We start from the raw sequence: 15,853 nt of genomic DNA, 5'->3' as shown, positions 1-15,853 counted from the left end.
GGCACAGTGCTAAGCATAGGGGATACAAAGAAAGGCAAAAGACAATCCCTGCCCTTGAGCTGCTCCTAGTCTAATGCAAACAACTCTGTATAAACAAGCCACAAACAGGATAAATTGGAGACCTTTATTGGGGGAAGGCACTGGAATTCAAAGGAATTGATTCAGGGCAGCCTATTGCCTCATTTCCCAAACTTTCTATTCCTCGACCCTGGAATGTCCTCCTCTAGAATTCACGGCCATTTCAAGAGAGTCTCCTTGCAGGGCCCTGAATGACAGCCTAGTGCAATGTTTCAGGAGCCAAGGGAGGATCTTTGCCCTTAAATCTGGCCCGCCTCTGAGGTCCCCCCCCCACCTAGTTTACATCTGCATGTTAATCCATAAATATTTCTAACCAGGGACAAGGCTCTGGATTGCCTGATCCCCAGGTAAGACTCAGAGTCCCTTAGGGTTTACAAAGTCCTTTGAATCATCCTGGCGTGTTTGGCTGGTAGGCAGCTAGGTGGCACAGTGGATAGAGCACTGGGCCTAGAGTCTGGAAGACCTGTGTTCAAATCCATCCTGACATTTATTAGTGGTGTGACCCTGGGCAAGTCACTCAGCCTCAATTTCCTTGTCTGTAGAATGGGGGTAATAATAATAGCACCTACCTCCCAGGATCAAGTGAGATAATAATTATAAAGCACTTAGCACAGTGACTGACCTATCATAGGCTATATAAATGTTATATAATAATTTATATAATATATTAGATATTATATATAATAATTTATATAATGCTACATAAATGTTAGTTATTATTAGAATGTAAACTCCTCACACACAGGAAATTGTCTTGGTATCTACAGTACCTGGCACATAGAAGGAGCTTTATCAGCTCTTGTTGAAATATATTGCTGTGGGGCAGCTAGGTTGTGCAGTGGATAGAGCTCCAGCCTTGGAGTCAGGAGGATCCGAATTCAAATCTAGCCTCAGACACTTGACACTTACTGGCTGTGTGACCCTGGGCAACCCGAATTGCCTCATCAAAGAAAAAAAAAAGAAATACATTGCTGAATTCAATTTCCCCATTTTACAGATGTGGCAACTGAGGGTCAGAGTGAGGAAGTACTTTTCCAAGGTCCTGCAGCTAGTAAATGGCAAAGCTGGGATTTGGACCCAGATCTGGTACCCAGTGCTCTTACCATTACATTATGTTAACAGCTCATGGATTCAAATCTCCAGGGAGAGGGAAAGGTAGTGACTGAAGTTTATTACTGAGATAAAAATGGCTGATAAACTCTTTCCTGAGAGCAGAGAGGACAACGAGAATGGAACTTATCTCCAGCACAGGCTGAGTGCTCCAATACAGACTCTAAACTTCTTAAGGGCAGGGCCAGAGTCAGGTTTCTGTTGGTAACCTCCAGCACCTAGCATAGTGTGCATGCTTTCTGCACGGAGTAGGTGCTTAATAAATGTTCATTGAACTAACTGGGTCTAATTCAGGCGGGCTAACCAACGGATCCTAATCTTGGCTCTACCATTTTTTAATCATGGGACTGGCCTACACGTGAGTCCTTGCACTGACTGCTGAAATGGGCCCAATGGAGGGTGAGGAGCCCAAGTTCAGACCTGTTTGACTCCCACCCACCTCTTGAGGTCCTTTTGAGGTCTATGAGACTGTCGGTATATTAACAACCTGTACCAACCGCCACAAAAATTCTGTTCTCTTCCAATATCTCCTTCCAGCCTGGAGTTGATACTGGTGGGCTCTCAAGGGCTGTGCCTTTGGAATGCAAATATTGACAAATCTTACCAAGCTGGAAAGGTTTCAAGACAGTGCGTCTATTGTCAGAGGCCCTGCCTTGCTAAGAGCAGAGACCCTGAGCACCAGAATGGTTTAGCCAACAGGACATGGGGAGGGGTCGACAGGAAGAAAGGGGATGAGTTGTTTTTCGCTAGAATACCTCTTGGAGATCATCTACGTGAGAGGTGGAGGGCTTGTATCCTAGCATGGAGTACCCACCCTGATGAAATCATGGGTCCTTGGAGTTTTGAACTAACCACCTACAATTAAAGCCCAATTAAAGTCACTAAATGAAATTTACTCTGGTCTCTGCCCAGGGGCCATTTGATCTACCGTGATCCTTCTTGAGTCACCCATCTTGTCTGAGTAGCTACTTAGGATGGATCTGGTGTGTGTGTGTATGTGTGTGTGTGTGTGTGTGTGTGTGTGTGTGTGTGAGAGAGATTTCTTTTAGTCACAGACCTCCTTAGTGTATATTCTCAGTAGTGGGATTACTAAATCAAGGGGTGTGAATAATTTAAAGACTTTTCTCACATAATTCCAAATCATTTTCAAGAATGGCTGCACCTATTCATAGTTCCCATAATGGTGTCTATTTGTGTGCCTATCTTTCCATAGCCTCTCCAGCATCAATAGTTTCCATCTTTCATCATCTTTATCAACATGGTGGATGTGAGATGAAACTTCAGAGTGGTTTTCATCTGCATTTTTTTCTTATTGTTATTGATGTGGATACCTATTTTTTTTTCACATGGTCACTGATAGTGCACATTTCTTCTGAAAACTGCGTATACCTTGGACCATTTATCTATTGAGAAACGGTGCTCAGTCTCCAATATTTGGGCCACTTATTTGAGTTGCTTCTGAGTGATGTTTTGTCCACCTTTTTCACCCCAGATCTGGTGGAAGGAGGGTCACACAGGTGGTCCGGGACTTTCTGTATGCTCAGAAAGTTCAGCCTCCCGTGGAACTCTTTGTGGACTGGCTGGCTGTGGGTCACGTGGATGAGTTCTTAAGCTTTGTCCCTGTCTCAGATGACAAGGTAAGGTCCCCCAAGGGAGGCCCTTCATGAGCCCTTGAAAGTCCAGTGATGCAATTTCATCTCTTCCAAGACCTTTCTGCAGCTTTCCAAAATTTTTATGCTCAACATTGTCATATGCTCTTATTATGTATGCATGAGCACAGACAAGAGATAACCTGGCACAATGGAATTAGGGTTGGGTTTGGGGTCAGAGACCTTGACTTTGCTACTTCTGAGCTGTATGATCTCGGATAAAGCCCCTCCCCTCCCTGGGCTCCCATTTGCTCATCTGTAAAATGAGAGGTTTGGACTAATGGCCTATAAGATCCCCCCTCCCCGACCAGTTCTCTGATCCTGGATTCCTAGCCTTGGTGCTGCTACTAACCAAATGTATATTTGAAGGCAAAGTCACTTGACTTTTCTAGGCCTCAACTTCCCCATCTGTAAAAATTAGATCAGATAAGAATTCAACAATCATTCATTAAGTGCCTGTTCTATGTCAGGCACTGTGTTAGGTGCTGAAGAGAGAGGAAAAAAATCCCTTGCCCTCAAAGAGCTTACATTCTGTTGGATATTTGGAGCTACCCAAACTGGCTGGTAGGGGCTTGGACTTTGGTTCTAAATCTGTGATCTTTTAACTATACAGAGTAAAGACGTGTAATCCCTTGGCATCAGGTACTTACCTCAGCTAGCATCCATCCCGTTACATGCTCAGGCGGGTAAATGCCTGGGCCGTTCTGCCTGGCCCTGTGGTAACACTGCCCCTGGGGCTGCTGAAGTTAGCAGGAAGCCTGGCCGTGGACCCCCTGGACCCTTTGGGTGCTGCCTGCAGAACAGGGTTGGAATTCTCGTCCTATGTGCATGGACTGCATCAGGGGCCCCGGGTGAGGGCATCTGCCTTTCTCCATACAGGGGTTCCGCCTGCTTCTGGCCAGCCCTGGTGCATGCTTCAAACTTTTCCAGGAGAAACAGAAATGGGGCCACGGGAGGGCCCTCCTGTTTGAAGGTGTTGTAGGTGAGTTCTTCCTCATCCTTGCCACTAAGGTCCTGCTGGGCCCGTTCTCTTCCCTTCCTATGTTCTCAGCCCCCCAGTTCCCACCAGTACCAGAGATCTGGGGAGGGACCCCAGACACTCTTTAATCCAATGTGTTCAATATGCCTCCCAGAGGAGGAACCAGATTGGTCATCTGGCCTTCCTTTGTTGACCTCCAGAGAGGCAGCTCTAATTATTAGGAAATTTCTACCTATCTGCTCTACTCCTGGCTCCCAGGGCTAGTCAGAAGCTACTGATGAACAAGTCACAGGGCATTGTGGAGGGGATGGAGAAGAAGACACAGTCCCTACTGTCAAGGTGGTGTTACTAGGAGAGAGAGAAAGTACTGTCCTAGCGTCCAGAAGGCCTGCCTCTGACACTAAGCCATGTGATCCTGAGCAAATCACTTTTCTCTCTCTCTCCAGGCCTCAGTTTCCTGATCTGTAAAATGAAAGGTTTGGACTTATATATTCTCTAAACTTCCTTCTGACCCCCAAGTCCTAAGATCACTTATTAACCACATGACCTCGGGTCGCTTTCCAAGCCTGTTTCCCCATCTGTAAAATGATGATACCTCACAGGATAAGGAAAAAAGTTTTCAAAATCTTAAATATGCCATAAAATACCATAGAAAATGTGAGTGGTTATGATTTAAGGAATGCTAATAAGAATAATAGCTCCCATTTCTATGAATTTGGCTATTTTATAAAACACTTTCCTCAAAAGCCCTGTGACTCATTCTCATTTTCAGAGGAAGAAATTTAGGCTCAAATGTTATTTTTATTTTATAGATGGGGAAACTGCAACTCAAATATTATTATTCTCATTTTACAGATGGAGAAACTGAGGCTTAGAAAGGTGAGGTGACTTGTCCAAGTCTCACAGCTAACAAATGATCATGGGATTTAGATGATCTTAGAGATCATTTACATATACCCCCATACCTGCAGTGAAGAAACAGAGCCCCAGAGAAGGAGGTGACTTGGGACCTTAGTATTTTTTGACTCCAGAGCCAGTAGTTTCTTTCTGGCCCAGAACAGCTGTCGTGGCAAGGCTGAAGCTTGAACCCAGAACTTCTAACTGTAGCTTTGGGGCTCTCTTTATGCCCCCCCCCAATTGCCTCACAGTCTAGCTGGTGAGAGAGCTTATCTGTGCATGGAAGGACAACTCAGCATTCCAAAGAATAGTGTCAAATGAGGGAAACTGACAGTCGTTGAGTCACTCAACAAGCCTTTATTAAGTACTGATTATATGTTAGGCATGTTCTAAACACTGGGGATACAAAGAAAGGCAAAAAAAAAAAAGCCTGCCCTCATGGGGTTTCCATTCTAATGGGGGAGACAGAATGTTAATGAGGAGGTCCATCCAAGGTGTAGACTGGGTAGATGGCTTTGTGGCACAAAAGGAGGTCTAGAGGGGGCTGAGATGGTGGTCAGGACCACTTCCTGGAGAAGACATCCTCCCCAAAGCAGACCAGAAAAATCCTCAGGATTTCAGGGCTCTGGGCAGCATTCCAACGGTTCAGGCCACAGAGACTTCCCCACCCAGGGCCCCTGGGCACATACCTGGCTGTCTCTGGAATGATCTGAAATCATGGGGCCTCAAACCACATAAGCCCAAGTTGTCTCTGGAATCAGTGAGAACTGCATGATAGAATGGGAAAAGGGGAGGACATGGAGTTAGGAGAGACCAGGTTTTGTATCCTGCCTTTGAAGCTGTGAGACCCCAGAAGAGTCACAAGGCAGCTTGGCTCCCACCCTCCCTGACTCATTCAGTCTGCTCTGCTTGGCCGCCCACTAGTGAACATTGGCTGTCAGATGATATTGTAGATGGAATGTTTGTCCAATCTGTGGGTGTCCCAAAGCTAGGAGATGTAGCTAGCATGCTGGACGACAGAACCAAGGTCCAAAAAGATGTCACCAGGCTAGAATATTAGGCCCAAGCTAATAAAAGAAATTTAATAGGGAGAAAAACTTGTAGAAAGACTACAGGTAAAAATGATCTAGGGGTTTCAGTGGACTGCAAGCTCAATGTCAGACCACATTGTGACATGGCCAGTACATACACAAAAAAGTGAATGATTTTAGATTGCACTAAGGGGGGGCAGCTAAGTGGTGCAGTGGATAGACCACCGGCCCTGGAGTCAGGAGGACCTGAGTTCAAATCTGGTCTCAGACCAGACACTTGACACTTACTAGCTGTGTGACCCTGGGCAAGTCACTTAACCCCAATTGCCCAAAAACAAAAACAAAAACAAAAAAAAAACTTTAGATTGCACTAATAGAAGCAGAGTTTCAGAATGAGGGTTGGGGTAGCTCCACTGTCTTCTTCCCTGGTCAGACTATGACACTTCAGTTTGGGGGAACACAAAATAATTGATCCCGGGGCAGCTAGGTGGCGCGGTGGATAGAGCACTGGCCCTGGAGTCAGGAGAACCTGAGTTCAAATCTGGTCTCAGACCAGACACTTGACACTTACTAGCTGTGTGACCCTGGGCAAGTCACTTAACCCCAATTGCTTCACCAAAAACAAAACAAAGAAAAAAAATTGATCCCCAAATTGCTTGCCTTCTCAATGAGGTGGGGAGGGAAGAGAGGAAGAGAATTTGGAACTCAAAAAATTTTAAAAACAAATGTTAAAAATTGTTTTTTACATGTAATTGGGGAAAAAAATAAAATATTAAAGTTAAAAAATTGATATCATTTTTTTATATAGACTTTATTTCCAGATTATCCCCATTTCCTCTCCCCTACCTAGGGAGCCATCTCTTGTAACAAAGGCTAAAATAAAAGGAGAGGGGAGGCAAAATGAATCACCATATTGAACGAGACTGCCAGTATACGCAATGTTCTGCTCCCATAGTCCCTGACTTCTACAAAAAAAGGGAAAAAAGCACATCTTTTCATCTGTTCTATGGGGCTACATCTTTGAAAGGATACTGACAAACTGGAGTATATCCAGAAGAGAATGTGGCCAGGCTGGGGGGGCCGGGAGATGGCAGATCATTTCATGGGAGGACAGTAGAAGGAATTGACCGGGTTTTGTTCAGAGAAAAGAAGGCATAAGAGAACCACAATAATTGTCTTCAAGTATGTGAAGGGATCTCATGAGGGAAGATTCTGCTTGGCCCCAGAAGATAGAACCAGGAGGGATGAGTAGAAATCACCAGGGGCAGGTAGGTGGGGCAGTGGATAGAGCACCAGGCCTGAAGTTAGGAGGACCTGAGTTCAAATCTGGCCTCAGACTAAACGCTTGATACTTACTAGCTGTGTGACCCTGGGCAAGTCACTTAACCCCAATTGCCTTAAAAAAAAAGAAAAGAAATCACCAAAAAACCCTTTTAGGCTTGAAAAAAAAAAGAGAAACCTCTCCAATGGGGAGTGGGCCACCTCTGCAGGTAAGGGAGTTCCCTTTCACCCGAGATCTTCGAGTAGAAGCTGGATAAACACCATATAGATATGTTGTAGCAGGGATTCCTGTCCAGGGATGGCGGCCTCTGTTGTCCTTTCCCACCCTGAAATTCAATGATCCTACCATATTAAGAGAAACTTAAGCTGTCCCACTCTTAGCCCAGCTCAGCCTTACCCTGGGCCCCCCTTTCTCCTCTTCCTTAGGGCCTGACCTCCCTTCTAGGAATTCATTTCAGGCTTCCTATAATTCAAAGGCACTGACATCTCTAGGGAGTTGTAAGATATCTGAGGGACAAGGTCACCGTGCAGAATTACAGCACTCACACACACACACATACACACACACACATGCTTGCAAAACTGCTTTGCTAAGTAAGTGTGTGTCCAGTCAACCTGCAAAAATATACTGACTCAGTGTCTGAGAACTTGAACCCTGCCTTCTGACCTAAAGCCCTCAAAGCAACAGGATTTTACAGGACTAATTTTTTTAAATTACTGATGGTAATTTCTAACTTGATTTCTCTACTTCTGTCTCTCTCCCTCCACCCACATTTCTGTTTCCTCTCTCCTTCCCTGTCTTTGTCTCTCTCCTTTTTTGTCTCTTTCCCTTTCTCCTTTCTATCTCTCTCTCCTCACCTCTCTCTCTCTCTATCCCTTTAACTCTTTCTTCCTCTCTCTTCTCCCTCCCTCTCTCTCCATCCCTTTCACTCTCTCTGTCTCTGTCTCTCTCTCTTTCACTCTGTCTCTCCATGTCTTTCTCTCTGTCTCTCTCTTCTCTCTCTATCTCACACTTTTCTCTCTGTGTCTCTGTCTCTCTCCCTATCTCTGTCTCTGTCCCTCCCCTTCTCACTCTTTCCTCCACAGGGAGTTCACACGTGAAGACCATGTCCATCAATCAGATCCTCTCCAATGAAAACCTTATCAGTTACAACAAATTTGTCCAGGTACTGGGAAGGGGAGCGGGAAACTTGAAGACACTCAATAAAAAGTCTCCTTAATTGCTTTTTCACAAAGAGGGTCAGAAGGCAGAGAAAAAGAAATCCTACAAGAAAAAAACGTTGCTCAAAGACCCCACCATCCCCAGAAGGAAGCCACTCTCCCCTGGCTCCTGTATCTCTCCAATCACACCTGGCCTCCTTTGCCAATCCTGGTTCCTCAGTTGCTCCATGGTTCAATAACTCCTCTGAGTCAGAACAGTTGCAAGGCACAGTGTGAGGTGCTAGTTATTGGGGGCTGTCTTTCCCTCTGCTCCTCTGGAAGACTTGTTGAGGTGTGGCACCAGGTGAGGCCCCAGGTGTGGCCCCAGATATGGCTCCAGGAGAGGCCCCAAGCAAAGGCAGAAGAGCTTGTTGCTTCTGGCATGTGGTTTAAGGGACACTGAACAGCCCACTTGACCTGCAGCTCCCACTACCACAGTCACTCCTTTGGCTGAAGGTCTCTGCATTATCTGAGAAGGACAATATATGAAGCTATTATCTGCTTCTAATAGATTAGTCTATCAGAATGGTGTTGAGAGAGAGAAAGATTGGGTGTCGTGAGAAGAGCCCTTGATTTGGAGACGTAGGGTCCAGATTCAAATCCTATCTCTGTGACCTTGGTTTTTACTTGTCTGCCCCTCAGTTCCTCACCTGTAAAATCAGAGGGTTGGACTAACTGATCTCTAAGGTGTCTTCTACCTCTAAATCTATGGTCTGATGATGATCTGGTGACCTGGACACAAATACACAGATACTAATTACATCCAAGGAGATAAGGAAAGAATTGGAAGATGTGATTTCTGAGACATTGATAATCCTTAAGAGTCTGTAGAGAAGGGGGGAGGTAAAGCAGGATTGGGGAAGGTCAACATCCCCATTTTCAAAGATGAGAAGAGATTGATGTCTGTAAACAATAGGCTGGTGAGCTTGACTTTGATCCATGGGGAAATTCTAGGGTGGTTCATTAAAGAGATGGTTCGTCAAAGTCTAGAAAAGGAAACAGTCATCACGAAGGACCAGCGTGGCTTCATCACAAAAACGGCATGCCAGATGAACCCTATTTGAATGAGAGAACAAAAGAGCATTTATTTGTATGAATGAAAGAACATTTATTAAATGCTTACTATGCCCCAAGCAGAACAGCTGGACAGCTGTGCCAGGCCTGGAGTCAGGAAGATTTGTTTCCCTGAGTTCAGATCTGGCCTGAGACACTTAATAGCTGTGTGACCCTGGGCAAGTCACTTCATCTGTTTGCCTCAGTTTCCTTATCTGTAGAAGGAAATGGCAAACCATTCCAGTATCTTTGCCAAGAAAACCCCAAATGGGGTCATGAAGAGTCAAAGATGATTGAAAAATGACCCAACAACAACAAAATGCCCCAAGCAGTAGTGTGAACATAAATGCAAAATTGAAACAGTGTCAGCCTTCAAGGGCATTAAATTCTAATGGGAGAAACCTTACATTTGGGGAAGATGTGGCCAAAGACTGGGTTACTAGGGCAGGGAAATTCTGTAGATAGAGTCTGCCTAGATTTTGGCTAAGCATTTGATGAAGTCACTCATGCTACTCTTGTAGATGAGCGATGTAGCTGCTAGAGAAGGAATATTGAATGTAGGGAGGAGGGTGCCTGCCAACAGCTGGCTCTTACTTGACATGGCCTTAGAGCCAGACTCCGGCTCCCAGGGGAGGTTTCTATGATGGTGGAGGGTGAAACTAGGTGATCCGTTGTAGAGCTGGACAACATCACACAGAGGCTTCTCGCTCAAGTGGTCTGTGGGTTCTCTCCTGGAGCCGAATCTTCCTTTGGTTTCATCATCCTTCTCTCTCCACTAACTCTGCTCTCCTTGTCTTTCCCTCGGTGCTCGCCACCCATGCGTCCCAGAGTTGCATCGACTGGAACCGAGAGGTCCTAAAGAGAGAGCTGGGCCTGGTGGATCGAGACATCATCGATATCCCTCAGCTCTTCAAAACGGAGAGGAGGAAAGCAGTGGCGTTTTTCCCTGACTTGGTGAGAAGGAATGGGAGGATGAATGGTGGTGTCCAATGTCGCTGGCATTATTAGTGTCATTATTAGTAGTATCTCCCTAAGGTTTGCAACTGCTCTGGGAGGGAGAAAGGCAGGCCTTATCATCCTTGCTTAATGAAGGGGGAATTACATTTACCTGGCATGGATGGGACAAGTAGCCGAGAAGGGGCGAGAATTAATGGAACACTCCAAGAGATCCCACTTGGAAGGCAGGAAGACCTGATTTCAGTTTCTGCCTCTGGCTAAATACAATCCAGTGTTTCTACTGCCCTTCAAGGTTCACAAAGCACTTGTTCCCATGTCCTTGGGTCCTCAGGACAGTCTGGGGAGGGAGGGAGTTCAGGTTTTAGTGTTCCCATTCTAAAGGTGAGTAAAATGAGGTTTCAAGAAACAAGCACCTTGCTCAAATTCACACAGGTGTGGAGCAAAGATTCAAACTCAAGTCTCCTGATTCCAAAACTGCTGCTTCTTCCTTCCACCCCATTATATCACACTGCCTCCATTTTATAAAGTATAAACTGAGGCATGGATTGGTTAAGTGACTTGTCCAGAAGGACAAAGTTAGTCAGTGGCTAAGCTGAGGATCAAGCTTAAATCTTTCCTCTAGACTGAGTTGCTTCAAATGTTGTCCCTGTTGGACAGCCTGGGGCTCTCTCCTATGTCCCAAAGGGTTTCCTATGGCCTGCATGAGGTTCAGTCATTTATCTGTTTTCTTGGAAAAAGAACAAGGATCCCAGCACGGCCATAATGAGCGACCAGAATGGACTTGGAAAAAGAATCATAAACTATAGGATCACAGATTCAGTCCTGGGAGGGTCCTCAGAGACCATCTGGTCCATTGCCCTCATTTTATAGCTAAAGAAACTGAGACCTGGGGAAAGGAAGTGTGTCATCCAAAGTTATGCAGGTAGTAAGTGGCAAGGGGGCAGTCTAAGCCAGGTCATCTGACTCCCAACGCAGGGACATTTCTGCTGCACCAAACTGCTTCCTGGGGGCCTGATGGCTGGGACATAATCCAAGAGAACGTACTCTTTTGGCCAGTTTATCTATAGGCAGGCAGGCAGGCAGTTTATAAAGCATCCCAGAACCTGACCCTGAATGACCTAACTTCATAATAACTGACATTTATCTAGCATTCTAACATTTACAAAGAGCTCTTTGCTCATTATTTGACTTGAGCCTCATCTCTACCCTGTGAGGCAGGCCCTACAGGGATTATTATCTCTATTTCACAGTTGAGGAAATCGAAGCTCAGGGAGGTTGTGACCCAAGGTCGCTCAGCTAGAAAGTCAATGAATCATTTCTTAAGTGCTTACTGTATGACAGGCACTGTGTAGATACTGGCTTACACACAGAGCAAAATAATGTTATGTTAGCACATAAACAAAGACCTCAGTAAGCTTTCATCTTAATAGAGGGAAGCAATGTCTATATCTTCTAAATATCTATATTCATTATCTACCTATCTTTCATCTGTCTATCTATCTATCTATCTATCTATCTATCTATCTATAGGAGAGTGGTAGTCAGGAAGAGGTATTTGTGTTTAGAAAGTTACCAGGTTATAAAGCCATAGAGGAGTAGATTAACACACCCATTTTGTGATAGAGTTGATTTGGTTATGGTTCCAGAACTGGAAAGATGGTGGTCGATGGAGGCAATCAAAGGGAGAGGAAGGCATCAGCACTGAAAGAGTTAATTCCTCTAGGGCTGAGTTTCTAGTCCAGGAGGCAAAGCAGATGGTAAGAGGGTGACCAGGGAGGGAAGTGCCAGGGGGAGAATGAAGATGATGAAGGTGATGATGATGATGATGATGATGGTGGTGGTGGTGGTGGGTAAGTGGGCCAGGGTCTTCCTGAGCTGGCCAATTCCAGCACTATAATTCACCACGTTTCACTATCTCCTTTCCAGAAGCTCTGAGCTCTTTCACAGGAGGCCTTCCTTCAAGGGGGGATGTACAGAGGACACCGGGAAGGCAGGTGGCTTCGCCGGATCATCCGCTGACCCAGTGGTCAGGCTGGACTCTGGGAGATGTCCTCTGACATACAGGCCTATGCTTCCTGGACATGAAAGATAACAAGCTTCCTTCCTCTCCTGTCCCCATTTCCTTTGTTCTTTCCTTCCTCTTTTCGGCTAAATCTCCCTTGCCCCCACATTTCAGCCTTGTTTAGAAACCGTCAACACCACTTCTTTTTCCTTACTTCCTGTGAAAGCAGTGGCTGATTTTTAAGATAAGCTTGCAAATAAGTTCAGAACAACCCAAATGGTTACCAGCCCACCTTTCTTCTGCCCATCCTGGCCCCACTTACATAATCATGGACTGCAAATGACAATAGGTCACCTGGAACTGTCTGCAAAGCTTCCATCAAAGGATGCATTTGATTCAACAAAAATATATTAAGTGTGGGGCAGCTAGGTGGTGCAGTGGATAGAGCACTGGCCCTGAAGTCAGGAGAACCTGAGTTCAAATTCAGCCTCAGACCAAACACTTACTAGCTGTGTGACCCTAGGCAAATCATTTAACCCCAATTGCCTAAATAATAATAATAATACATTAAGTGCCTACGATGTGCAATGCACTCTCTTGGGCATTTGTAATACCAAAATAAACACCTACATAGTTTGTAGCCTCAAAAAGCTTACGGTCAGTCGGTCAATAAACATTTATTAAGTACCTGTTATATGTGCCAGGTACCGTAGTAAGGACTGAGAACTGAAAATACAAAGAAAAGCAGAAGACAGTCTCTGCTCTCAAGAAGCCTACACTCTAATGGGGGAGTTAACATGCTAACAATTATGCATGGTAACAGACTAATTGAGGATAGAGGAAATGTGGGCGATATACAATAAATATGTAGAACACAACAAACAGAAGAACTAACATTTCTTGAGCACCTACTGTGTGTAGAATGGCAGAGGATGAGGGTGAGAAGAGGTACTGAACTCATTGGAAAGAGTGAAGAGAATGAGCTGGAGACAGGTCCTCAGGATCACAGAGATGGCAGGGACCTTGGAGGTCATAGAACCCAACACTTTCAGAGGCCCAGAGGCATGGGGTCACTCGCCTAAGGTCACACAAGTAGGGAGTGTGGAAGAGCTAAGATTCAAATCCAGGACCTTTGACTCCAAATCCAGCATTCTTTCCAATGCATCTCTCTGCTCCTTCTTGAGTAGATATCAGAGGAGAGGGTGGTACAAGGGAATGGAGCAAAGAGGTCATTTGGGGGAGGGATGATAGAAGTGAAGCCTATAGGTGGGAGTGGGGATCAAGAAGAAGGTCCACCCTTCCTATGGTCCTGAGTCAGGCACAGGAAGAGGAGTGGCCTTCAGGTTAGAAGCAACAAGGTTCTGGATCTGTATTTGAACCTCAACCCTACCCTATACTACCTATATAACCTTAAGCAAGGCACTTTTCCTTCTCAACCTCAGTTTCCTCATCTGTAAAAGGAAGGAGTTGGATTAAATAGTCACTAAGGATATTCCAGTTCTAAGGCTATTGTCCTATGAACAAATCTCTTAAACGCTTTGGGCCTCAGTTTCCTCATCTGTAAAATGAAGGAGTAGGACTAGATGGTCTCTAAGATCCCTTCTATTTCTAAATCTATGATGCCGTGTGTCAATGAGAAAGCTGAAACATTTAGCTTAGACTCCATCGTTATCCTGATGCAGCCCCCTAGTAAGGATAGAGAGAAGTCTTCCAACCCAGATAGTTCTAAAATACAATACTCCATGATTGATGCTTTAGAGAGGTGAAAACAAAGTCCTCTGCTGACTGAGGACGAGGTCTTTGCTGGTGGGGTGAGAGGAGGGAGACAAGGAATCAGAGAAGGCTTTCTGGAATCAGGCTTTAATTATGGATGGGCTAAATAGATTAAGTGCTGGGAGAAATCTGAGGAAGGGAGGTCCCTTTAATCTGGTGGGGCCAAGGAACTGTTGATAGAAGAAAAAGGGAGAGGAGGAGTTTCCACACAGTCAGAGTCTATGAGGGGAACAAGGAGACTGTTACAAGAATAAGAGGTCATGGCAGAATGAGCAGAAGTACAAATCTGGGAGAGGGCAGGATGAGAAACAGGAATCCAGTTTGACTGAAATTGAAGAACATGTGAAAAAGAGTTGTATGAGATAAGGCTGGATGGGTAGTATGGAAGCAGATGGGGAAGGGCCTTGAACGACAGGATCAGAAGCTCATCCTTTATTCATTGAGCCATGAGGAGTGCTAAAGTTCACTAGAGGTTCTAGAGTAGAGGAGCGGCGGGATATTAGAAGCTCTGTGTAGCCACGAGTGCCCTTGGTGATATGATGCCTTTCCCTCTGACATCCCTGATTTTCCATTCTGTGGTCACAGGTGAATATGCTCGTGTTGGGGAAGCACCTGGGGATCCCCAAACCCTTTGGGCCTATGATCAATGGGCGCTGCTGCCTAGAGGAGAAGGTCCGATCCTTGCTGGAGCCACTGGGCCTTGAGTGCAACTTCATTGATGACTTCACCCCCTACCACATGCTGCATGGGGAGGTACACTGTGGCACCAATGTCCGCCGGAAGCCCTTCCCCTTCAAATGGTGGAACATGATCCCCTGAGCTGGCTCCCTTCCCTCCATCCTCTCCTCTGCCTGGGGAACTTCAGTATGAGACAGGTGGAGAATTCGCCTGAATGATGGAAATTCAACAAAGCAAACAAACCTAGGAAGCTTTGACAGAAACTGAGTCCCATTGGAAACACCAAGCCCTTCCCCTATAGTCCCTCCCCTACGTTAGCTCTCTCCCTGGGAGCCGAAAAGCTCAGAGACCAGGTCCTCCCTCTCTTCGAAACAACACGACCTCATCTTACTCTGCCTCCCACTTTCTCAGATTTGAGACTCACAATGAATCCCCAAAACCATTCACCCGCCATTTCTTCCTTTTGTAAACTCCTCTTCAGAAAAATTCCAGCTTGTAGACTTGTTTCATGGTGATGTCCTCTCCTTCCATCAGTTAGGCCCGAGCTCCCACCAGGCTTACATCACCAGGCAAAAGGAAAAATTCACAAGCCAAGTTTAGTTTGGTCCACTTACTTCCAACCCAGCAGACCAATAATCATTCTTAACGTGAGAAGGTCTAAAAAACCAAGCGGAAGCCATAAACACATCCCCTAGCAGCTCAGTCCTCAGAGCAGGGCCTGCAAGTTAAAATGAGGATTCACAGGAGAGGCATCTACCAAGATTCTTTTTGTTCTGAGAAAATCCAGTGTCCTTTTCCTAGGCTCTAAATTCCTAGAGGGCATGGGCTATGTCTTGCATATCTTCCCATCTCTCTCCTAGTACTGAGTTCAAGGTCTTGCATACAGTAGGCTCTAAATAAATGGGTTTATTTTGAAGTGTGAACATGAAGGTAGGTTTCTAACAGACTGATAAAATTTCCTTTGTCATCCAGCAATCAGGAATTTGACTCTTGGTCTGAAAACCTAAAATCACTTGGGAATTTAGAGATACCAGGAATTCCATGAGATAGAGAATAGGGAAAAAGTCAAAGAGCATTTAGCACTTACTATTTGCCAAGTGTAGTAGTGCTAAGTACAGGGAGATTACAGATATAAGCAAAAAGAAAGAGAGTCCCTGACCTAGAG

The 15,853-nt window shown here is 45.3% G+C and overlaps 1 protein-coding gene across 1 annotated transcript in view; it reads left to right on the top strand.

Annotated features, from left to right (window-relative positions):
- PADI3 (peptidyl arginine deiminase 3) overlaps positions 1–15,174 on the top strand; it is a 50,198-nt gene extending 35,024 nt beyond the window's left edge. Inside the window, exons 12-16 of the mRNA XM_027842771.1 lie at positions 2,681–2,825; positions 3,717–3,819; positions 8,112–8,191; positions 10,107–10,232; positions 14,596–15,174. Coding sequence (XP_027698572.1) covers positions 2,681–2,825; positions 3,717–3,819; positions 8,112–8,191; positions 10,107–10,232; positions 14,596–14,829 — 688 coding nt within the window. The 3' untranslated portion in view covers positions 14,830–15,174. The remainder of the gene's footprint in view (positions 1–2,680; positions 2,826–3,716; positions 3,820–8,111; positions 8,192–10,106; positions 10,233–14,595) is intronic.
- The last annotated feature ends 679 nt before the right edge of the window (positions 15,175–15,853 follow it).

Source organism: Vombatus ursinus, unplaced genomic scaffold (assembly GCF_900497805.2).
Source record: "Vombatus ursinus unplaced genomic scaffold, bare-nosed wombat genome assembly UNPS02014884.1, whole genome shotgun sequence".
Lineage (NCBI taxonomy): Eukaryota > Metazoa > Chordata > Mammalia > Diprotodontia > Vombatidae > Vombatus > Vombatus ursinus.
This window is presented reverse-complemented; position numbering and strand designations above follow the sequence as displayed.